General features: G+C 45.6%; 1 protein-coding gene across 2 annotated transcripts in view; it reads left to right on the forward strand.

Annotated features, from left to right (window-relative positions):
• UBE2L3 (ubiquitin-conjugating enzyme E2L 3) overlaps window positions 1–25,348 on the forward strand; it is a 44,140-nt gene that overhangs the window by 8,983 nt on the left and 9,809 nt on the right. For both annotated transcript variants that reach the window (XM_012644119.1, XM_012644121.1), the window contains exon 2: window positions 9,270–9,365. In XM_012644119.1, the coding sequence (XP_012499573.1) occupies window positions 9,270–9,365 (96 nt within the window). The remainder of the gene's footprint in view (window positions 1–9,269; window positions 9,366–25,348) is intronic.

Here is a 25,348-nt window from a genome sequence, read left to right on the forward strand (position 1 = left end):
TTTTTATACTTTGTATTCTTTATATGTAGGCTAAGATGATTTGAATATCATTAGATTTTTTTTTTTTTTGAGACAGTCTCACTGTCTTGCCTGGGCTAGAGTCCTGTGGCGTCATCCTAGCTCACAGCAACCTCAAACCCCTAGGCTCAAGCGATCCTCCTGCCTCAGCCTCCCAGGTAGCCGGGACTACAGGCACGCGCCACCATGCCCAGCTAATTTTTTCTATTTTTAGTTGTTTGGCCAATTTGTTTCTATTTTTAGTAGAGATGGGGTGTCACTCTTGCTCAGGCTGGTCTCGAACTCCTGAGCTCAAACGATCTGCCTGCCTCGACCTCCCAGCGTGCTAGGATTACAGGCGTGAGCCACCACGCCCGGCCCAGCTAATTTTTTTGTAGAGACAAAGTCTCACTATGTTGCCCAGGCTGGTCTCGATTTCTTGGCCTCAAGCAGTCCTCCTGCCTCAGCCTACCAAAGTGCTGAGATTATAGGTGTGGGCCACTGTGTGTGTTCTGAGGTGGTTTGTAAAATGTCTGCTTCATACCAGTGGACCTCTTGTTAAGAAAACTCAACACACAGAAACCGAAGCTTCTAGAAGGATTCTCCATGTGTTTTACACGGGCAGTTCCCATTGTACCCACTTGTCCTGTGTCAGGCTTTGTGTCGTTTTGTGTGTTGTGGACAGACTTGAATAGGTTGGTGTCCCAGCCTTTGAGAAGCTCTCAGACTGGGGGGCCGCTGGACGCTAGAGTGTGTAATGTAGGTCAGGAATGCCAGGCACACCCGTGTTCAGAGGGAGACGGAAACACATTCCGGGAGCGAGGCCCGATGGCCAGAAGCTGCCTATGTGAAAGCTTGCTCAGTTGGGGCCTTGGCCACACTCCGCCATGCTGCCGGGGGAGCTGTGGGCAGTACGTTCCTTGAAGCCTGTGTTCGAGTGTTCTCTTCAGTCATGTCCTCTTAGAATGACCTCCTGAGAAGGGACCCACCTGCGTAGAGGTGGTGCGCGGCAGTGGAGTAACAGGGATCTGAGTTCGGATGTTGATTTCTGCTTTCAACTTGATCATGTTGTCTGTTTGAGCCTCAATATTGTACAAAGAGGAAAACGAAACGACTTCATAGAGTTATGATAACAGCCGAGTATATTAGTTGTGATAAATACTGCTGACCTGTGGAAGGGGTGGTGTGTTGGCATGGGGCACACCCTATTTGTTGGATATTGAGACAAGAGAATGACATTCAAGGGCTCTGAAGCCTTACGTGTAGATTTGCAGCGTACTGAATTACATTCAAAGTCAGGATTTAGTGTCATTGCCAGCAGTTGCCTTGTGCAAACTTGGAAAGTTTACATTTGTGTTAAAATTAGTCACTTTGATAGAGTTACACAAAAGCAGGGGGTAGCTGTTTCAAGTTACTAGTGTCCTACCAGTTGTGTAGCTGGTATTCAATAGATTTAAGGCAGGTTTGTGTAACTTTGCTCAGACATCCCGCTCCATCTGCCAGGTTTTGTTTTGCCTGGACGGGAGGAGCCTAGAAACATTCCTTGCACAGTGCAGACACTTACTGCTAGCTTCGAAGGGCTGGGGAATATACTGTATATGTTCATGCTTTTGTTGTTGCAAATATCGGGAAGTACTATTCCAGAGCAAGCTGAGCCCTCCTAGGGTCCCAGCTGCTCTACGTGTTTCCGATGGAAGTGTTAACCACTCTAACCCACTGCTTTGGGTAGCTGAGATGTTCACAATAGAGTGATTCCAGCTCTGGTTCTAGTCCTGGGCCTGCGCTCTATAAGTTCTGTGACTTGGGCCTCTCTGAGTCTTGGCTTTACCATCTGTAAAATGGGTCTAATATGCCTGATTGGCCCATTTCAGGGGTATGGTGCAGCTCTGATTATGTCCCATGTGCTGGGAATTATGTCCCAGTGCAGAATGTTGTGATTGGCCACTTCTCATTGCCAGGACTGCCTTTTCCCTAGCATCTCTCTGTTTCTTTTCTTTGTTTGAATTTCAAAGGTGATGACACTCCAAACTGATGCCTTTGAGAAGAGTGTGGTGGTGATGTGCTTGCTGCTAGCAAGACCCCTGCCTTATATTTCAGGTCATTTGTGAAAACACTGTGCTAACGACCATGAACATAATTCATTTCTAATTTAAGACCCTGTGAGTTCTGGTCATAGGCTGTCAACACTATATCATATCCAAGTCATGTTATGTAGAATAGAGAATGTGTGTTGGTGCCTTGACACTGTCTTGGATTTTAAGAAATGTGATACAATCATGGAAGGAAATGAAATTAACACTAATCGAATACCTACCAGGTATGCTAAGTATTAAGCACTACATACAATTTCCTGTAATTCTCAGTAGAGCCTTGTGAAGTGGGTTTCTCACCATTTTTCAGGTGAGACAGTAGACTCGGGCTTTCTGGTGTGAAGGGCAGGGTGAGTTTTGAGCCCAAGTCTGTCTGGCTCCATAGGCTCTTTCTAGTCCACTGGCAATTTGGCAACCATTGAAAGCAACCACTTGCTAAATCAAAACATCATTGCTATGTATCTCACATAAAATTAATGTTGAAGAAAATGGTTGGGAATTGGAATATTCTGATTTTATTGCCTATAGGAATCTTCAGAATAGATAACAGTAAAATAAGCAATATAAGCCACAGTAAGCATTCACTTTTTAGGTATTTTATTTTTTAGAGATGGAGTCTTTCTGTGTTGCCCAGGCTGGACTCGAACTCCTGGGCTCAAGCAGTCCTCTTGCCTTAGCCTCCCGAGCAGCTGGGACTACAGACACGCGCCAGCCACCATGCCTGGATCAAGCATTCACGTTTTAAAAAAAGTTTCAGAACACCTTCTGGGTTTCTGTGACCTCTTGACTTTTTGTGGTCAGAGAGATTTCTTCCATTGCTTCCATCTGCCTACCTCAGTGGGAGGTTTTAGTCCTTTCAGGAGCTTGTTTCTAGCTGTGGAAATGACACCCTGCAATCAGGGCCTCGATTTTTTTCCTTGCTAAAGGACTGGGTGACACGAATGGTGGTTCTTAAGCAGTGGTACATATCACAGTCACCTGAGCATTACCCGGACAAGATGCCCATCCCGCCCAGTGGGCTGATACAGGAAGTAGGTCCCTCGTGGGGCCTAGGCACAGTTAGTCTCTCCCTCTTCCTCCCCCGCCTGCCTCTGTGCCTGTGAATACTGAACAGCCAGCCCCCTGGGCCCTCGGACAGATGCCCTGGCTGAGAGCCTGGTCCTGATGTCAGTGCCCCAGCGTTAGTAAACGCTCCAGCCAAACCCACTTCCTTGCTGCTTCCCTCACGCCCCTGATGATTTCTGTCCTGTGTCTGCACATGTTTCCCACACATGGACACCTGTTCTCTTCTTTCTAGTAGTTCTCTTTTCCCCCTTCCTTCGAGGCCCATCTCAGAGCCTTTCTTCCACAAAGCCCTTCCTCTCCGTTGGTGTCTGCTGGGCTTCCCTTGCTTTGACCTAAAGATTCCTTAGAGGAGCATTTCTCAGGTCTTTTTACTCAGCTTCAACAGCCAAGAAGATGGTGTCAGCTTTACTTTCTGTATTTTTTTAGGAATATAATGCACCTTTTTTCATTTAACAAATGTAAAATGACATGATGATACTGGATATGCTTGTTCGCACTGTGCAAGTGCCCTTGCATTGAGACCAACTGTCCATAGCATTATCTGACATCTGGAGCATCCCTGGCTGGCCTCACTCAGTATTTCTCCGCACCACCCTTCACGTGCTCCTGTGGCACTGGCTTCAGAGGAGATCCAGCAGGGCATCTAGCACAGCCCTGCCCAGTGCAGGTGGCTTCTTTCTGACAGCCTCGGCCAGTGGCTGCCTGCTTCCCCCCGCCCACTTCAGTATCTACAGTGACATGGCAACTTGCTGCCCATTGATCAGGGGGCTTGGGCCACATGGAATTGGCATTAAATGCTAACAAAGTTGTGGTACTGAGCTGAAAGATGCCTGGAATAGCTAACGCTTGTTGGCCCTGACTCTTTTTTCTTCAGTCATATAGAAAATTGAATCCCTCTTTGCAGGTGAACTGTTTCACATTTGAAGACAGATACTATGTCATCTTCAAATCTTTTCTCCAGGCCAGAAGTCCCTGGTTCTTTCGATTGTTCTTGGTAGGATAAGGTCCTTGCAGCTCTTGTCCTGAGCAGCCTCCATTTGATGCGGTCTTCTAAAGTGCAGGTCCCAGACTGGATTCGGCATTTGCCTCTGAATAGCTCAGGGTGGCATGGTCATTAAACACGCACACACCTTTGATCTAAACCAGCCAGTTTTTCATGCTGCTGCTAAGGCTGATGTCCTGTACCAGGTGAAGCGTTAATTAATTCTTTGGAACCACGTCCAGGCCGTTACTGTATCTCTAAAAGAATTCCATTCTAATACTCGGGATGTTATTTTGTCTTCAAGGACTCTTAGAGCCTTTTCAGTCCTCAAGCCTGTGAGCATTTGTTCCTCCCTGCACGTGTGGCACCTGACCATGTCTCTGCTCACTTCCCTCCAGGGTGACTCCAGGCTGCTGTTCTTTTAGCGTTGGACAATCTTCCTAGCTCTTCTTGATCCAGCCTCTACTTACCTATCTTGTCCAGAAATATCACAGTGGCTGTTGAGAGAAAGGAGCATCACATTAACCAGGGCTCTGGGGGCTTCTTAGAAGAAGGGGCATTTCAGAGAGGCTTTGAAAGATGAGCAGGTTTGGAACATGGGGCTGAGGATAGGCCAGCCAATTGTGGCTGTCCTGCCAGGAGACATCCTGGAAAAAGATACAGAGGGAGGAAATCGCCAGGCTGACCTGGGATTCTGTGTACTGCCCATTTGGGCTACACCAAGAGGTATTAGTTGGGCTCATTGAGGGGGGTTCCCTATGTGTTTTTTGGGGAGAAGAGTTATCTAGTGCTTTGGATTTCTTAAAGAGGACTGTGACCACAAATTAGTGGCTCCTGAGGGATTCTCAAACCTAGCCTTGTGTGAGGATTACCTGGGGAGTTTTTGGACAGTTTTCTAGGCCTCATCGTAGACTCCCCCAAAAAGAAAGAGAGACTTTGGCTGGGCGCGGTGGCTCACGCCTGTAATCCTAGCACTCTGGGAGGCTGAGGAGGGCGGATCGTTTGAGCTCAGGAGTTCAAGTCCAGCCTGAGCAAGAGTGAGACCCTGTCTCTACTAAAAAAATAGAAAGAAATTAGCTGGACAACTAAAAATATATAGAAAAAATTAGCCAGGCATGGTGGCGCATGCCTGTAGTGCCAGCTACTCAGGAGGCTGAGGCAGGAGGATCACTTGAGCCCAGGAGTTCCGAGGTTGCTGTGAGCTGGGCCGATGCCACGGCACTCTAGCCTGGGCAACAGAGTGAGACTCTGTCTCAGAAAAAAAAAAAAGAAAGACTTTGTTAGCTACTTCGCCAAAACTCAGGTGCATACACCTGTGCTGCGTGGCGGTGTGCTGGCAGTGCACAGCAGTCTCCTGCTCTGGCCCCTGCTAGGGCCCGGGACCCATCACTCTTGTGAGTGCTTGCCAAGCTCTTGGGTAGCAGTCCCTTTTTGCCACACTCCACACTTTGCCCTGGAGTGGGCATCAAGCTCTCTGGGCTGGAATTTCGGGGAATTGGCCTTTTCGTTTGTCAAGAGCTGGGCAGCACCCCTGAGTTCTTTCAGGTTCCCTCTATACACTGAAATCCACTTCTGAGCTCAGCAGTGGACCTCATTCTGAGAAGTGTTGCGCTCTTTCTCCCGGGCCACCTGCCCTGGCTAGGAAGCCTCCTGTCCCTGCCAGGGGAGGGAATGTGTGGGTTGGCTGATTCTGCTTTCTTTCCAACTCTTGTCTGTTGGTTTGTCAGTATTGCACCATCAGCCCCGAGCTGCTGACTCAGGCCACTTCTTGCTCTGAGTACAACTGAAACAAACCTTTGTGGGGGCATATTTTGTAAGCTCCTGTCATTCTAAGCTTTGGTCTTCCTAACTCTGTTCTAGGGCTGGGCCAGTTTTTCTTTGTCAGGGTCTTTCTTCCATCATTTGTGGTATCCTTTGAATTCAAACTCTTTGCATTTACGTTCGTTTCTTTAAATTCTTCATTAGGACCATTCTCAGTTCCAGGAGCACCATTTTGCTTGTGGGTTTACTGTCCTAAGGGTTTGAGTAATTTTGCCTTTTTGAGTGTCAGATCTTCAGATAAAACCTGTCTTTTCTCTGAATGATTTGAATCCATCTTCTTGAAGTTGTTTTCCTCAGTAGAGGCATGCATGGCATTTTGGGCTAAACATTTCTTGTCCTCAGGGCTGTCTTGTGCAATGCAGGACGTTTAGCATCCTGGCCACTGATAGCGTTAGTGGTTCTGAGCTGGGGCTCCAGGGGACATTGGGAAATTGAGGTGGGGCAGTGTCACAATACCTGGCATCCATCTCATGGGAAGGGCTCAGGATGCTCAGGTGTAGAGTCCTGCCTGGATGCTGGCAACACCCTGTGGAGAAAGCCTCTGCTACCGCGGGCGCTCAGCATTCCCTGAAGATGACAGGGCGTGTTTATCTCAGTTTCTTTCACTTCTGCCTTCTAATCAGTTCTTCCTTATTGGTTAGAATTATGCAAAGGCGAGTGCCTCTTCTGTCTTTGGAGAGCTTAATTTAACAGCAAAGTAAGTTGAAAGTTTCCCTGGTAACCCTGCTTTGAGTTCTCTGAGCCTCCCAACTCTGGTGTCATTAGTGTCTTCAGTGTGCCCATTCTTCTGCCTGGCCAGGAGGTGTGTGTCTTACTCCCAGGGCAGGAGTGCTGTTATCTTGATACCATGAATCTCCTTGATACCACAGCACTGATAGGTGCCCTCCCTGCACCCCTGCCCACAGTGCTCACTGCTTCCTCTCCTCGTTCTGAGCGAGACACAGTTTTTCACTGCCGTGTTGCACTTTCCCTATTTTTGTAATTCTTGTGAAATTTACCTTCTTGCATTTATCGCCCATATTTTGTATTGTTAGTATGTGGATTTACAGATTATTTTAACATTTGTTTTTCTCCTATGACTATTGGACATCGTCTCTGACATTATTCTTCTTTTTTAGTTGTCTAGTTTGAGAGTTCTGTCTGGAATGTTTTTTTCCTGGCTGTATTTGGTTTGAAGCATTTTGTTTGATAGGACTCAGGCCTTAAGGAACACGCATGGTATCTTCTGTCCCTAGCCAAATATCTTACCCTAGTATCTTGAGCCAAGGACCAGAAAGCCAAAATATAGCATTGGTACTGTATTTATAGACAATCTTTCCATCACAGGTCCTTTTCTCCTTACAAAGCCCCGGCTTCCCATCCGTTCACTAACCTGGTCATTAAGCAAATGTTAGATCACTGCTGTGAGCCAGGCCTGGCAGTGCTGGGGCTCCCTGACCCTTGCCCTTGTCAAGCTTATGTTCAGTTTGGGGAGTGGATGGAGCGGTAGTGTGGGCGTGGGACCTCTTCCCCTTCCTGAGTCTGCCCAGGCTGCATAATCCCCAGGGGGTGTTTCTGATGAGTTCTGGGTTAGGAGGACCAGGTGGCAGGTTGGAGTGGTCCCTCAGGTTCCATGCTTTCTCTCCTGTAGGTCAGGAAGAGGGGCCATGCCACCCTGTCCCCCACTGTGGGGATCTCAGCCCGGGCCGCTGGCTCCCTGCTCACAGCACTTTTGGGCCTTTCTTAGAAATGGATCCATCCCTCGGTGCTGCAGTGCATCTCCTCTCACTGAGCAGCTTCTTAAAAATCCCATGTTCAGGCTCCACCCACACTTGCTGGACCAGAACTTCTGGGACTGGGCCCAGGTCCAGGTGGCTGTGGTGGGCAGACAGGGTTGACAAGCACCCTGTGGGAAGAAACTCGTGCTTGTTGCCTGCCATGAGGCACTGCTGTGTCCCAACTGCCTCTTCTGTGTGTTAGTGCATTGAATGCACTCTCCTTCTCTGACTACTCGGGGCCAGGTGCCCTGTGCATCCTCCAACTCTGTGACACTGGCTCGTCTCCCTGTTCTGTGCCTGCGTAGCCCCAGTGTGCCTTATGAACTGCCGCCGTGCGATGGGCGTGTAGGGTGCAGAGGCTCTTTTTGGCTTGATATGGGGGCTGATAGGAGCCTCTGTGCTTTTGTGAGCCATGACACCCCACAAGGAGGGGCCTTCCCAGTTCTAGAGGGTATGTGGGCTGGACCAGAGGAAGCAGCCTGGCAGGGAAGGCAGGGCTCAGCTGGGTGCTGCTCAGGCTGCATGAGCGAAGGCGCCTGAGAGGTGTGGAGGAGGCTGCTGTGCCAGAGGCCGGGCTGAGGCGGTGGGGTGAAGTGGCACTCCAGGGGTCTGAGAGTGAAAGACTGTTGGCAAGGCTGGTGTGCTGGCGGGAGCGAGGATGCACGCTGGGCGGCTTGGGCTATAACACCTGCCGGACGTTCACTCGAGGTGTTGGGAGGCAACAGGAGATGTCAGGCTGGAGCACAGTTGAAAATCAAGTGACAGACAATTCTAAAGACATCTCAGGCACGTCCTGATGTCGTGAAGTTGCGCTTTGTGGATGAAGTGGCATTTGCCGCATTGACTGTTTATGTAATAATCACCCCTCGTTATTTGCAAGGGGTCCTGTGGCTTGCAGCATGGCTTCCCCTTCATTTTCTGCAGCTCTAGGTCTTATTACTTCTGTTTTGCAGCTGAGGAAACTGAGGTTTGGTGACGTTTTCCTGTCCCCTTCCCCATCCCATCCTGGATAGTTCTTTTTGCCGCGTGCCCATGTTGAGGTGGAGTCCTGAGATCGCGCTGGGTGGAGAGAGCTTTGTGGGTGTGCATCTGTATCTGGTTTGCTCTTCATTCCGGTGTTACTCCTCTTTGTGTTCTCGGCATCTGATGCATAGTCAGTGCTTAGTGAGTCTTGCCTGGAAGAAGTCAGGTATGTAGCACCTCAGTGTAGCTCCTGCTGCGTGTCTGCCAGTGCAGGGTGCTGGGGGTATTTAAACAGGCAGGTGAGCAACCCAGAGAGTAGGTGGTGCATCCACAGAAGCACGGTTCCCCCATCATGTCCGGGGGTGCACTGAGGTGGGGGCCTTGGTCTGGGGCACGGGCAGAGGCAGCAACCTCATGGAGGGGACCACCGTGGCTCCATGCCTCCTTAACTACACCAGACACGGTCTGTCCCTCACTCCCAAATTGTGTCATCGGTGGTGTCGTCACTTGGTTTAATTTGAGGGAGTCAGGAGGGATCTTAATATGTGGTGCTTTTCCCTATTTGACCCCCCTTTATGCTTTGTTAATCAACAGGAGCTTGAAGAAATCCGCAAATGTGGAATGAAAAACTTCCGTAACATCCAGGTTGATGAAGCTAATTTATTGACTTGGCAAGGGCTTATTGTTCCTGTGAGTATTGAACACTTCCACTTCTTATCAGATTGTTCTTTAAGGTGATGTGTGTGCTGTTGGGCCTATCTCTTTGCTCCTAAGTAGGCTCTTAGTCTAGGCAACCAGCAGAGGCACAGAAGAGGGCTGTCACTCTAGGGTGATAAGGTAGGGAGCGTAGCCTTGGGTTCCTGAGCAGAATCACATCTTTGCACTGGTTTTGTAAAATTCTGGGGGTCCTGAGCTTTCCAGATCTGTGGTTATTGACACAGGGAAACCGAGTATGTATCTCTGCTCCTCTTCTTTCCTGGCTTCCTGGCTCCTGTGTGCCTGGCCTTACCTGTCAGGAGGAGACCTTCTTTGGCCTCTTGGGAGAAGGCAGCGTTCCCATCTAGAGCTTCTGCTTTCCACCTTGGTTTTGCATCTGTCGCTCTACCCTCTGGACATTGTGGGGCTTTACTCCTGGTACCCTCCAACACGTGTCTCCCATGTGTCTCAAATCTCTTTTCCTAATTGCCCACGTTCCCCTCACCCCGTGTCTTTTCTGGGGCTTGTGCCCCCCAGTGTGTGCCCCCACAGCCCAACTCCCCCTGTCTCTCAGACTCCTGCCTTCTGACAGGCTGGAGTTCATCTTAACAGTGGCTGCCCTGGGCCTTCGTACCCTCTTGATGTCATGTCTGCTCTTTTCTCCATCCTTCGATCCCCTCACCCCTCAGAGACTTGTGTACTTAACTCTAGCTTGCAGTCCCCATTTCTCCCACCTCCCCGAAACCGCTTCACACCAAGCCCACAGGCTTCCCTCTGTTGTCACACCTCTGGCTCGGCAGCCCTGGGTCAGAGGCTCTTGCTTGCCTCCCGAGCCTTTGGAGCCTGGGCAGTATCCCAGCCCTCAGTCCTGTGGCCAGCGTGACACTCGCTTCTCTCCTGCTGCTGCTTCCTCCTCACTTTCCAACATGGGCCTCCTTAGTCTCCTGCCTTCCTCTCTGTCTTTTTTGTCTCTGGGGCCCCTTATGTTAGGTTTCTGTGCTGGGCGGGAAGGATTCCCATGCCTCTGTCTTCATTCCTGCTTTTTCTCCTGGGCCTGTACCGTCTGTCCACCAGGTGGCCTCACTTGGACGCCGGGTAGCCTTCCAGCCACCCTGGCTCACAACCTTGACCTGTGCATGAGTGTGCCCCATCTTTCCTGGTCTTCTACATCCACCCACCTTCTCTCTTCCTTTTCTTTGCCGCTTTGCCCATGGAGCCTCAGGCCCTTTCCTGTGTCTGACCCAGTCCTGCCTTCGTATATAATCTTTTCTTATGGGCAGATTGGCTACTATGCCAAAGCAGAACGTAGAGCATGCTTGTATAGATGCTTTCTTCTTGATGCTGATTATGAGATCATGCCTTTTTTAAAAAGTCCTTGGAACTTTATCAGTAAATACTGGATTTATAATTTATTTTGGTAATTATTTGGATAACAAAGGAAAGACATGCTTTGTAATGGTTTAGTACATGCTCGGAATGTTTAAACCTAGGAATTACCCGTCTGCTTTTAAGATGAGTCCTTTAGATTTTAGGCTTGAAGGTTGGTGGGGCTTGGGGCACAAGGTGTGAGGGGCCAACCTGTGACCGCAGCTCTTAAGTACTGTAGGGACCTGAGGATGGCCAGGATCATCAGACCACCTGTCCCTTTTCTAATGGAGACTTTGAATTCTTCTGATACGAGAAATGAGCGGTTAATCCGTGGCTCTTTGGAAAATGATAAGAATGAATGGGTGGTTTTAAGCGGTAAAGCTCGAGCAGTCTCACCCTATGAACTCAGTGGCCTGAGAGCCTGCAAGCGGGCTCTGAGGGTGGCTTGCTGGCGGCAGGCTCTGCCCCAGCTCACGCCAAGGCCTCCTCCGGTTTCATGTGGGCAGAGCCTGTGGAATAGTGGGCCAAAATCCCACTAAGCCAAAGGTGGAGGCTGGCTGGTGGCATCCCAGTGTGCTTGGGCTGAGGCTCTGGGGAGTGTCCAGGCCACAGCCTCACTATCCATTTGAGGAAGCTGGGCCTGGAGACAGTAAGCCACCGCCAGGGCTGCTCCCATCCCTGTGCACGCTGCCCTTTTCTCAGTCCCATCTGTCACCTTCTTTCAGACCCCTTGGGTTGGGATGAAGAGCATTTCAAGGAAGCATTGCTTTCTTCCTGAGTTAAGGCATTCTTGGCAACTTACCTCCTCAGGGTCCCTACTTGTACCCCACACCTGGACCTCAGATCTTCCTGCATTGGTGGGACTGGACCAGTGTGGGAACCTTCAACCCAGACTCTCCTGAGGTCCACCCAGTTGGGATGAAAGCAGAGCCAGGCTGATAAAGGCATGGCAGCCTAGCCCCAGGCCTGTACAGCAGGGTGCTGGCTCTTAGGAGCTGCCCAGAAAACACCCTGGCTGCAGTGCAGAGAGGGGAGGGTGGATGGCAGGTGAGCTCTTCCTAGAGACTCTGCGTTGTTACCATAGCAGCTCAGCTTTGTTCCCTTTAAACGTTTGTTTTTCTATAAAATTTTTTTGTCTGAAATTCCGAGGTGAAGTCTAAGGAAGAAAGTATTACCCATAATCCACTCATCAAGACATTCAGTTTGAGTTTTGCCCCCCCTCCCCTCCCCCACCCCTCCCAAAAAAGAAAAAAAAGAAAGACATTCAGTTCATCAGCTGGGTGTGGTGGCACACACCTGTTGTCCTAGCTACTCCGGAGGCCAGGTCAGGAGGATCGCTTGAGCCCAGGAGTTTGAGGCTGCTGTAAGCAGTGATGAGCCTGGGTAACACAGTGAGACCCTGTCTCAAAGAAAATTTTTTAAATTCAATTCAGTAAGTTTTGGGGTGTTGCCTTTTATAAACTAGGGGTATGGTGGTGAACCTTCTGGAAGCTTCTAGCCCAGTGAATGTATTCGCTCTTAACCTTTAACATAGTTCCTCCTAGCCTATTTTCATGCAGTTTTTTTATAAACCATTTTATACTTTCATAATTATTTAGTCATTACTTTGAAACTCTTTATGAATATAATGTTTAATAATTATATCTTATAATATTTGATCATTTGTTTATTTTAATCTTTGTTTATTCTTTATTTTAGATTGTGGTTTTAAAATAGAGTATTCTGACCATTAGGATTGGAGTTATACGTAAGGAGTGGACCACCTGTAGGGTTCTATGTATATATTGTTAATTTTTTTTTTTTTTTTCTTTTTTGAGACAGAGTCTTGCTCTGCCGCTCAGGCTATAGGACCTTGTCATCAGCCCAGCTCATAGCAACCTCAAACTCCTGGGCTCAAACAATCCTCCTGCCTCAGCCTCTGAAGTAGCTGGGACTGCAGGTGGGACCACCACGCCCAGCTAATTTTTTCTATTTTTAGTAGAGGCCACCTTGGCCTCCCAGAGTGCTAGGATCACAGGTGTGAGCCACCGTGCCCAGCCTTATACTGTTAAATTATTTCCCAGCAAGGTTGTACCAATTTGTAATTCTACGGACATTGCACAAATGCCCACACATGTCCTTGCTGTTATTTAGGTTGCTGGGCGTTTTTAAAGGGGGTTCTATGGCAAGTTAAGTGCACGTGTGTGAAGTGCTTGGCCTTGCTGGCATGGTGCTCTTCTTATTAAAGGCAATAATTAAGGCTTTTGTGGGGACCACTCTGGAAAACTGTTGGTCAGTATGTGACAAAGAACCTATGAAACAAACATACAGAAATAAATCATGGCTGCCAATTTGATTTGCATATTTAATTTTGTTATTGTGGTTGACTTTTTTGACTGTTTATATTTCTGCAGTCTGTTATCTATTAGGGTTTTAGTGTGTTTCTTTATTGAATTGCAGGAATTCTGTATATCTGCAGTCCCCAACTTCCCCGGGCCGCAGACCCAGTCTGTGGCCTGTTAGAAATTGGGCTGCACAGCAGGTGAGCAGCCAGGGAGCAAAGCGTCATCTGTATTTACAGCCTCTCCCCATCGCCCCCATCACCGCCTGAGCTCTGCCTCCTGAGGCGATAATGCTAGTGCTGGGGAGTGGCTGCAAATACAGATTATCGTGATTAGCAGAGAGGTTTGACTACAAAATAAATGTAACGCGCTTGAATCATCTTGAAACCATCTCCCCTTCCTTCCCCCATCCTTCCGCTGCCCAGTCCATGGAAAAACTGTCTTCCATGAAACTGGTCATCCCTGGTGTGGGGACCTCAGCTGTATATTAATCCTTTGTGTTTGGGGGAATATTTATCAGCCTACTGTTTTCTTTTTAATTTGGTTTATTCAGAGATTCCTAATTTGAAAGTTTCTCCTTTTTTAAAATAGTTTATTGTTGCTTTAATTTTTTTATTTTGGTAAAATATATATAATATAAAATCTGCCATTTTAATTGTTGTTAAGTGTGCAAATCATTGGCTTTAATTACATTTGTAGTGTTGTGCAACCATCACCATTATCTGTTTCCAAAATTTTTCATCACCCAAACAGAAACTCTGTACCCATCAAACAGTAACTCTTATTCCCCATTCCCAGACCCTGGTAACCTCTAATCTACTATGTGCCTCTATGACTTTGCCCATTATAGATATTTCGTATAAATGACATAGAATATTTGGCCTTTTATGTCTGGTTTATTTCACTTAGCACAATGTTTTCAAGGTTCATTCATGTTGTAGCATGTATCAGGACATTAGTCCTTTTTATGGATGACTAATTATCATGTGGATGTACCATATTGTGTTTATTCATTCATCTGTTGATGGCCACTGGTTGTTTCCACCTTTTAGCTATTGTGAATGATGCTCCTGTGAACGTTGGCATACAGGTATCTGCTTGAGTCCTCGAGTCCTTGTTTTTAATTCTTTGGTATGTATATGTAGGAGTAGAATTGCTGGATCATATGGTAATTCTATGTTTAACATTCTCAGGAACTGTCAAATTGATTTTCACAGTGGCTACAACGTCCTACATTCCCACTAGCAGCATACAGGATTCCGATTTTTCCACATCTTTGCCAATGCTAGTTATTTTCTTTGTTTTTTTTTTTTTTCTTCTTTTAAGTTATAGCTATCCTAGTTAATGTGAAGTAGTATCTCACTATGGTTTTGGTTTCCATTTTCCTCATGCTAAGGATATTGAGCATGTTTTTGTGTGCTTATTATGTGCATATCTTTGGGAAAATGTCTATTTAAGTCTTGTGCCCATTTTTAATTGACTGTTTGTCTCTTGATTGTTGAATTGTAGGAGTTCTGTATGTTTTCTGGATATTAAACCCTTATCAGGGCTGGGTGTGGTGGCTCACACCTGTAATCCTAGCACTCTGGGAGGCTAAGGCAGGAGGATTGCTTGAGGTCAGGAGTTCGAGACCAGCCTGAGCAAGAGTGGACCCCGTCTCTACTAAAGAATAGAAAGAAATTTAGCAGAGCAACTAAAAATAAAAAAAAAAATTAGCCGGGTGTAGTGGCTCACGCCTGTAGTCCCAGCTACTTGGGAGGCTGAGGCAGGAGGATCCCTTGATGCCAGGAGTTTGAGGTTGCTGTAAGCTAAGCTGATGCCAAGGCACTCTAGCAAGGCAACACAGCAAGACTCTGTCTCAAAAATAAATAAATAAATAAATAAACCTTTATCAGTCAGGTACATGGTTTGTAAATATTTTCTTCCATTCTGTAGGTTGCCTTTTCATTCTTGATGGTGTCTTTTTTTTTCCTTCTTCCGTGAGAACACAGTCTCACTCTGTTGCCCAGACTGGAGTGCAGTGGCATGATCACAGTTCACTGCAACCTCCAAACCCAGAGCTGGAGTGAACCTCCTTTCTTCTAAGAGTTTTATAGTTTTAACTATTAAATTTGGGTCTTTGGTCCATTTTTAATTAATTATTATTATTTTTTTAGACAGTTCGCTCTGTCGCCCCGGGCAGAGTGCAGTGGCCTCATCATAGCTCACTGCAACCTGAAATTCCCAGGTTCAAGTGATCCTCCTGGCTCAGCCTCTGCAGTGGCTTCGGACTACAACAGATGCCACCACGCCTGGAAAACTTTTACTTTCTAAATTTTTAAAACATTTTTTGTAGAGATGGGGTCTCAAATTCCTGGACTCAAGTGCTCCTCCTGCCTTGGCCTCCCAAAGTGCTGGGATTATAGGTGTGGGCCACAGTGCACACAGCCTTTGTGGTGTCTTTTGATGCACTAAAGTTTTTAATTTTTAATAAAGTTGTATTTATGTTTTTAATTTTCTTGTCTGTGCTTTGGTGTCATTTTAAAGAAAGCATTGCCAAATCCAAAGTCATACAGACTTACCCCTGTTTTCTTCTAAGAGTTTTATAGTTTTAGCTCTTAAATTTGGGTCTTTGGTCCATTTTGAATTAATTTTTTTTTTTTTAAGACTGAGTTTTACTCTGTCACCCTGGGTAGAGTGCAGTGGCGTCATGATAGCTCACAGCAACCTCAGACTCCTGGGCTCAAGTGATCCTCCTGCCTCAGCTTCCTGAGTAGCTCAGGCTACAGGTGCAGGCCACGACGACTGGCTAATTTTTCTATTTTTAGTAGAGACGGGGTCTCCCTCTTGCTCAGGCTGGTCTTGAACTCCTGACCTCAAGCAATGCTCCCACCTCGGCCTTCCAGAGTGCTAGGATTACAGGTGTGAGCCACTGTGCCCGGCCTGAATTAATTTTTTATATGTTGGGTAAGGTCAGGGTCCAACTTCATTTTTTTTCATGTGGATATCCAGTTTTCCCAGTACCGTTTGTTAAAGAGACTCTTCTTTCCCATTGAGTGGTCTTGGCATTCTTGTCAAAAATCAATTGAGAATATATGTAGGAGTTTTATTTCTGAGCTCTCAATTCTGTTCTATTGGTCTGTCATTATACCAGTACCATACTGTTTTGATTACTGTAGTTTTGTAATAAGTTTTGAATACAGGAAGTGTGAGTCCTCCGACTTTGGTCTTTTTCAAGATTGTTTTCACTATATGGAGTCTCTCGTATGAAATTCAGACTCCATATGAATTTTAGGATAGGTTTTTCCATTTGGAGCGGGGAAACACTGTTGGGATGGGTTTTTTTTTTTTTTTTTTTAAGACTGAATCTCACTCTGTCACCTAGGCTAGAGTGACGTGGCATCAGCCTAGCTCACAGCAACCTCAAACTCTTGGGCTCAAGTGATCCTCCTGCCTCAGCCTCCCATGTAGCTGGGACTATAGACCTGTGCCAGCACACCCAGCTAATTTTTTTCTATTTTTTTTAGTTGTCCAGCTAATTTCTTTCTATTTTTAGTAGAGATGGGATCTCGCTCTTGCTGAAGTTGGTGTCAAACTCCTGACCTCAAACTGTCCTCCCGCCTCAGCCTCCCAGAGTGCCAGGATTACAGTCGTGGGCCATCACGCCCAGCCCCACTGTTGGGATTTTTGATAGAGATTGCATTGAATCATTAGATCGCTTTGAGTAATATTGTCATCTTCACAATATCGTCTTCCAGTCTATGAACCTGGGATGTCTTTCCCTTTATGTAGATCTTCGTTAATTTTTTTCAGCAATGTTTTGTAATTTTCAACTTAACAAACTACCATAGACTGGATGGGCTTTACAGAAATTTCTTTTCTTACAATTCTGGAGGCTAGAGTCCTAGATCAACGTCAAGCAGGGTTGATTTCTGGTGATGACTCTGTTCCTGGTTTTCAGCCTTCTTGCTGTATCCTCACATGACCTTTTTTGCCCCCACTGGGTGCCACAGAGAGCAAGCTCCCTGGTGGTGTTCTTTTTTTTTTTTTTTGAGACAGAGTCTTACTTCATTGCCTGGGCTAGAGTGCCGTGGCGTCATCCTAGCTCACAGCAACCTCAAACTCGGGGGCTCAAGCAATCCTTCTGCCTCAGCCTCCCGAGTAGCTGGGACTACAGGCATGCGCCACCATGCCCGGCTAATTTTTTCTATATATTTTTAGTTGTCCAAATAATTTCTTTCTATTTTTAGTAGAGACGGGGTCTCGCTCTTGCTCAGGCTGGTTTCGAGCTCCTGAGCTCAAACAATCCGCCCGCCTTGGCCTCTGAGAGTGCTAGGATTACAGGCGTGCCACCGCTCCTGGCCCCTGGTGATGTTCTTATAAGGACACTAAACATATTGGATTAGGGCCTCACCCTTCTGACCTCATTTAACCTTAATTGCTTCCTGACTCCAAATACAGCCGCACTGTGGGTTAGGGCTTCAATATATAAATTTTGGGGGAACACAGACATTCGGTCCATAGAAACTTCCTGGGATTATCCCAGCATAAATGCTGGGATTACTGGCATGAGCTACCATGCCTGGGCTCCCTTTTTGTATTCGTTGTCAGTTACTTGTGTATTGATTTTGATTTTGTATCCTGCAACTTGCAGAATTTGTTCTAACAGGTTTTTTGATGTGGAATCTTCAGGGATTTCTATGTATGAGATCAGGTCATCTCTGAATAGAGATAGTTTTACTTCTTCCTTTCTAATTTGGGTGGCTTTTTTTTTTATTTTTGCATAATTGCTCTAGGTAGAACTACTAGTAATGTGTTGAATAGAAGCGGTAAAAGTCAGCATCCTTGTGTTGTTCCTGATATTAGGGGAAAAACTTGCAGACTTTCACCATTGAGTATGATGTTAGCTGGGGATTTTTCATATATGGCTTTTTTTTTCATGTTGCAGAAGTTCCTGTTTTTAGTTTATCAAGTGTTTTTATCATGAAATGTGTTGGATTTTGTCAAATGCTTTTCTGCATCGAGATGGTCACATGGTTTCTCCCCTCTTCATTCTATTAATGTTGTGTATTACATTGACTGATGTTTTTTGTGTGTTGAACCACCTTATTGTTCCTAGGATAAACCCCCTTGGTCATGGTGTATATAATTCTTTTAGTATACAGCTGGGTTTGGTTTGTTAGCATTTTGTTGAGCATTTTTGTATCAAAATTCGCAAGGATTATAGTCTATAGTTTTCTTGTAGTGGCTTGGTTGTCGGGTTGATACTAGCCTTAGAGGATGAGTTAGGAAATGTTCCCTCCTCTTCAGTTTTTTGGAAGAGTTCAAGAAAGATTGGTGTTAATTATTCTTTAAATGTTTGGTAGAATTCACCAGTGAAGCCATCTGTTTCAGGACTTTTCTTTGTTGTGACTTTTTGATTACTGATTCAATCTCCTTACTGGTTATAGATCTATTTAGATGTTTTATTTCTTCTTGTGTCAGTTTTGGAAGATTGTGTCTTTCTAGGAATTTGTCCATTTCATCTAGGTTATCTAATTTGTTTGGCATGCAAGTGTTCATAGTGTTCTCTTATGATCCTTTTTATTACTGTAAGATTGGTAGTAATGTCCCCACTTTGATTTCTTTCTTTTCTTTTTCTTTTTTCTCTTTTTGAGACAGGGTCTCACCCTGTTTCCTGGGCTAGAGTGCAGTGGTTATCATCGTAGCTCACTGCAACCTTAAACTCCTGGCACAAGTGATCCTCTTGCCTCAGCCTGCTGAGTAGCTGGGACTACAGGTGCTCACTACCATGCCTGGCTAAGTTTTCTCTTTTTTTGTGAAGATGGGGGTCTCAATGTGTTGCTCATAGTGATCTTGAACTCCTGGCCTCAAGTGATCCCCTTGCCTCCCAGAGTGCTTGGATTACAGGCGCGAGCCACTGTGTCTGACCCCACTTTCATTTCTGGTTTTAATAACGTGAGTCTTCTTTATCCTTTAGTGATTCTAGCTAAAGTTTTGTCATTTTGTTGATATTTTCAGAGAACCAACTTTTGATTTAATTTTTTCCCCTTTTTCTTTCTTTTTTTCCTCTCCATTTATCTCTCCTATATTTCTTATCATATATTTTTTTCTCCTAGCTTTGTGTTTAGTTTGCTCTTGTTCCTTAAAGAGTCCAGTTAGGTTACTGATTTGAGATCTTTCTTCTTTTTCAATGTAGTTATTTGTAGCTATAGATTCCCTTTGAGCACTATTTCTGTTGAATCCCTTATGTTTTGGTATGCCATATTTTCTTTTCCTTTTCCTTTTTTTTTTATTTCAGCATATTATGGGGGTACAAATGTCTAGGTTATATATACTGCCTTTGCCCCACCCGAGTCAGAGCTTCAAGTGTGTGCATCCCTCAGATGGTGCGCACCACACCTGTTAGGTGTGAATATACCCATCCCCTTCTCCCCCGGTATGCCATGTTTTTATTTTCGTTTGTCTGAAGGTATTTTCTAATTTCCCTTGTGGAATCTTCTTTGACCCATTGGTTATTCAAGAATATGTTTAATTTCCACATAATTGTGAGTTTTTCAGTTCTGTTTTGATTTCTAGTCGCATTTCTTTATGGTCCGAAAAGATGCTTAGTATGATTTTGATCTTTTTAAGTGTATTAAGACTTGACTTGTGGCCTAACATGGTCTGTTGTGGACAGTGTTTATGTGCTTGTGAGAAGAATTTATATTCTGCTGCTTTGATAGTGAGGTATTGAAGTCTTTATTATTTAGAACTATTTCGGAACATATTATTTCTCCTTCAATTCTGTCAATTTTTGCTTCATCTGTTTTGGGGCTCTTTTGTTAGTTCTGTGTGTTTATAATTGTTAGCTCTTCTTGATGGCTTGAACCTTTTATCCATATATAATGTACTTTATCTCTTGTAATCTTTTTGGAATTAAAATCTATTTTGTCAGATAACAATATAGCCACTACAGCTGTCTTTTGGTTACTACCTGCATGGAGTATACTTTTCCATCCTTTTACTTCTAACCTCTTTGTATATAAAGCAAGTCTCTTGTAGACAGCATATAGGTGGCCTATGTTTTTAAATTTATTCTGGCAGCCCCCGCCTTCAATACGTCATGGTATTCAATGGCATCCTCTCTTAAGTGAAGAGTTTATTTCATTCACATTATAAGTAATTAAAAAAAAGACTTATGTCTGCCATTTAGCTATTTGTTTGCTGAATGTCTTGTATGCTTTTTCTCCTCAGTTCCTCCATTACTGCCTTTTTTAAAAATATTTAGTTGATTTTTCATAATGTACCATTTGGATTCCCTTTTTTCCTCTGTTTTTTTTTTTGTTTGTTTGCTTTTGAGACAGAGTCTTGCTCTGTTGCCTGGGCTAGAGTGCCGCGGTGTCAGCCTAGCTCACAGCAACCTCAAACTCCTGGGCTCAAGCCATCCTCCTGCCTCAGCCTCCCGAGTAGCTGGGACTACAGGCATGCGTCTCCATGCCCGGCTAATTTTTTCTATATATTTTTAGTTGTCCAGATAATTTCTTTCTATTTTTAGTAGAGATGGGGTCTCACTCTTGCTCAGGCTGGTCTTGAACTCCTAACCTTGAGCGATCCTCCTGCCTTGGCCTCCCAGAGTGCTAGGATGACAGGCGTGAGCTACCATGCCTGGCCACTCCTCTGTGTTTCTTATTAGAGTTATCTTGGGGATTTCAATCGACTTCTTTAACTTATAACAACCTAGTTTGAATAAAACCAACTTCATATTAATAGTGTCCAAACATCTTCCTCTACATCTTTGTTCCCTCGCTTTTTACGGTGTGAGCCACTGTGTCTGGGCCGCACATTTCGACTTGGAAGAGTCGCGTTTCAAGTACACACTAGCCAAGTATTGGACGGTACAGGTTTAGACTAGGCAGGATTTACAGTCCCTGACTGGGGTCACAAGGAAGGATTAGTGCACACACAAAACTGGGGTTTTGCCAGTGTGGCGCGGGGTGGTGGCTTTTGGCTGGGTGGCTTGTTGGTGTCTGCCCTGGTCCAACCGTTTGAGTCACCAGCGCCACTGCACCCCCTTTATTCGTGTACTCCTCAGCACTTGCCTTTTGCTTTATAACTTGTGGTGTAGGAGTCTAGCTCAGTGGGTTCCCATTCAGGCAGGGGCTCTGTTTGTCTTTTTCCCTCCTATCTTCCCTTCCCCAGAACTGTTATACGTAATAGGCACCCTACAGTTTGTCAGTTGCATTTATAGTTCTTAGAGCAGTGTTTCTCAGTGGGAGTGCATTGCAGACTGCCTTTTGGTGTGTGCATGTGGATTATTTGTGTCAGATTGTCCCTGTCTCATGTCCACTAGATGCCAGTAGCTACCCTTGTCCTTGCTGTGCCCGGCTGTCCTTGTTTAAATTTAATGGAAATTATGACTTTAAATTTATTTTATTTTAATTAATTTATTTTTAAGAGATAGGGGCAGGGCATGGTGGCTCATGCTTGTAATCTTAGCACTCCAGGAGGCCAGGGCGGCAGGATTTCTTAAGGTCAGGAGTTTGAGAGCAGCCTGAGCACGAAAGAGACCCCGTCTCTATAAAAAAGAAAACATTAGCTCCAGCTACTCCTGGCGCTGAAGCAGGAAGATCACTTGAGCCTGAGTAACTGGGACTATAGGCACACACCACTATGCTTGGCTAATTTTTAAAATTTTTTGTAGAGATGGAGTCTCACTGTGTTGCCCAGGCTAGTATCGAATCCCTGGCCTCAAGCAGTCCTCTTCCCTGTGCCTCCCAGAGTGCTGGGATTACAGGCATTAGGAACTGCGTGTGGCCTGATTTTAAATTTAGATGTAATTCAGAAGGTAGTTTAGTTTGAATGATTGCGAAACCAGTCTTTCCTCCTAATATTTATCTTCGAAGGGAATGTGATTGAGCTCTTTGATGTTGAAGTTGTCATTGCAAAGAACTATGCTATGACTGCTTCTCAGCCTTTTGGCTAAGATCAAGTGAAGTATATTATGAAAAGTCCCACAAACCAAATTGTTGAAAACAGCACAGTCATCTTCAGAAACCAAAATTAGCATAAGATAAATCTGCTGATTGAGCAGATTTTGTGATTCAAATAACCAGAAAGCTTGTTTTCAAAATAGATGGGAGAGAATAAATACTTAAAGACAATTTGCAAAGGGTAAGGACATAGTCCATGTTCAAAAGACTCATGAACTAGGCTGGGCATGGTGGCTCACACCTGTAATCCTAGCACTTTGAGAGGAGGATCACTTGAGGCCAGGAGTTTTAGACCAGCCTGAGAAACATAGCAAGACCCCCATCTCCTGCAAAATTTTTTTTTTTTTAAATCAGACATGTAAAAAATAAAAAATCAATGAACTTATCTCATCTTCTGACAAAATTATAGAGTGGACCACGAAGGTTTAAGAGCGTAGAAACCAGCCTGGGGCACTCAGAGCAGGGCGGGCTGCCCTCCTTTTCCCCCTTAACAAAGTGACTGAACTGTGGAGTACAGGGAGCCAGTGGGGCTGGTCTGAGCTTGGCATCCTCGGGGCAGGAAAGCGTGGGCTTTGGTAACCTGCTGAGTGAAAAAGGCTTAGGGAAGGTTTGCTGCTGAGGGGTCGTTGCCAAATTGGGCAGAAGTTGTATCAGTGCATGAGCCTTCAGTCTGTGTGACGCCTGCAGTGAAGAAAGGACAGCATGTTCATTAGAGCCAAACCAGGATCCTACTGTTTGAGTCCAGTCAGCCATGAGTCCTGCATGTGAGGCCACACAGGCGGCCAAGCACATACCGTGGGGACAGACTGTGTGGCAGCAGTCAAGTCAGGCAGCCGGAATATTGCCCCGACGTTTCTCTGTGGCTGCCAGAGAGTTAGTTATGTGGTGGTTCTCACTGCTTCACAGTGGTGACACAAAACTGACTTCTGTGGGACGGTCGAAGGTCTCAGGGTTCTTTACTCGGAGAGGGGAAGATGTGAAGTGGAATGGGGCTTTAGGAGTCTTGAAGGGTTGCCGTGGGAAAGATTAGATTCGATGATAGGGTTAGGACTAGGACATGTGGGTGACAGACCCCAGCTGGTTTAGTGCCACATGGAAAGAGCTTCCTCTTGGGTTTAGTTGCCACAGAATGGCTTTGAGCCTTAGGAGGTGTCAAGAACTGTGAAGCATCTGAGATTTCTACCCTACTTGCAAGCTAACAAGGTAGCCCGCCGGTTTATTGGATGCTGGCAGAAGATGCGAGAGTTCTTGGACAGAGACAAAGGACAGTTTATTACTCACGGTGCATCAAACAGGATGAGCATCAGCATAATTGCATCAGTTCCCCTTGTGTCCAAGTCCCACAGTGGTGACGAGGGTTGATACAGTGGGCTGTGCTGCAAGAGAGGAAGCCTGATTTTGGCAGTCTCAAGCCAATCGCTCAACCTCCACCTCAGTTGCCACATTTCCAGATGCGGGTGACAGCAGCACCTGCCTCCGAGGGTTCCTGCCAGGGGCAGATGGGTAGCGGACGGGACAGAAAAGCACCCAGCATATAAGTGCTTGATAAACTTTCATCAAATCTTATTTACAGGTATACATATAATGACTAGAAGCAAATGCAGGAAAATGTGGTTTTTTAGGGCAAAGGGGGTACGGAAATGTTTTCTTTCTTTTTGATGTTTCTTAACCATATTGTTTATAAAATAATAAAATCCACTTTAAAACCAGTCACTTTCTATATAAAGGGAAAGTGGATAAAGAGTCTCCTGGAATTTAGACATGGATTGAATGAGATTTTTAAAAATATATGTTTGGTGAATCACCTATAGCACCTTTAGGAAGGAGATAAGTGAAATTTATAGTTTGTGAACTAATTTAGGGCATGTAAAATTATCAGAAGAAATTTTTAGATCTTAAAAGATTTGTTGGCACAGCAATATGAGCATAAGAGAGTATAGGGCAGTCACGAAACAGAGAAGCACTGGTCAGATCATGTGAGGACAATGCTGAAATCTTTGTCGGCTTGATACTGAAGTGTTGTAGCTTAAGTTTGAGGCAAATTCCTGAAAAGTTGTATAATATTTTTCTACAACAAAACCATGTTTTCTCAATAGCATCCCTTATTATTTCTGAGCCGCCTCTCCCACAGGACAAGTTTAGCTCTAGAAAGTAGAAATTCACTTGTAGAGCTTTAGGCCTTTACCCAACAGTTTATCCTCTGTTGTAATTTTTGCATACCTCTTTCATCAAAAATAACTGGGATGGACGGACAGTCTTTTGGCCATCCCCAGAGCCCCAGACCAGGAAGGAGGCTCAGAGAAGTTAAGGTGAACCTGAGTTCCTGAGTGGTGAGAGGCCTGGCAGCCTCTTGTAGCAACAGACGTGCATCTCTTGAGCTTTGCCCACGTGCCAGGCATGCATCTCTCATCGTCATTAACTCTGGGTGCAGACTGCTGTTACTCCTATTTCACTGATGTTCAGGAACATTCCCACACTCGCTAGGCTAGGAAGAAGTAGAGCTGAGGTTAGTTAGGCCTGCTAACTCAGGACTGGCTGGCCTCGCTTACTAGCACAGGACCTGGCACACGGTGGGCACGGGGGACGTTGGTCAGTCCCGTGGTAGATATCACCAGCCAAAAGTCGTACAGGAGAGGCTGTTTTTATGTGGCTCAGGCAGTATAAATGACAATGATGCTTTCTTAGCCCCTCCTCTGCCCTGCAAAATTTAATTTTCCCCTTAAAAACTAAAAGCAGTATTTCTCAGTTGCACCATTAACTCGTTAGTAACAAGAGACTCTAACCCTCCTAAGTGGAGCAGCTTAGGGTGGGCAGACATGATGAGGCCTGGAGGGTCTGCCACGTAACCTTCTGGACAGTGGTTTAGAGAACCCTGTGTTTCCTGAAGAAGGCATTAGGGAAGGTGGTGTCTTTGTTCGTGTGTGTGTTTAATTGAGACACAGTCTTGCTCTGTTACCCAGGCTGGAGTGCAGTTTCGATATCAGAGCTCACTATAGCCTCTAACTCTTAGGCTCAAGCAGTTCTCCTGCCTCAGCTTCCCCAGTAGCAGGTACTACAGGTATGCACCACCACGCCCAGATACTTTTTCTATTTTCTGTAGAGATGGAATCTTGCTTGTTGCCCAGGCTGGTCTCAAGCTCCTGGCCTCAAGAAATCCTTCCATCTTGGCTTCCCAAAGTGCTGAGGTTACTTACAGACGTGAGCCACCGCGCCTGGCCAAGGAAGATTTTGTTGGTATAAAAATCCTGTCTTAACCTTTCCTAGGTGTTGCAGGTTCTCCCTGTACACGGCCTGGTCTGTCCGCAGCGTCTGCACTCTTCCCGCCACCCAGCCTCCA

This window comes from Propithecus coquereli, unplaced genomic scaffold, assembly GCF_000956105.1.
Source record: "Propithecus coquereli isolate 6110/MARCELLA unplaced genomic scaffold, Pcoq_1.0 Scaffold206, whole genome shotgun sequence".
Taxonomy (NCBI): domain Eukaryota; kingdom Metazoa; phylum Chordata; class Mammalia; order Primates; family Indriidae; genus Propithecus; species Propithecus coquereli.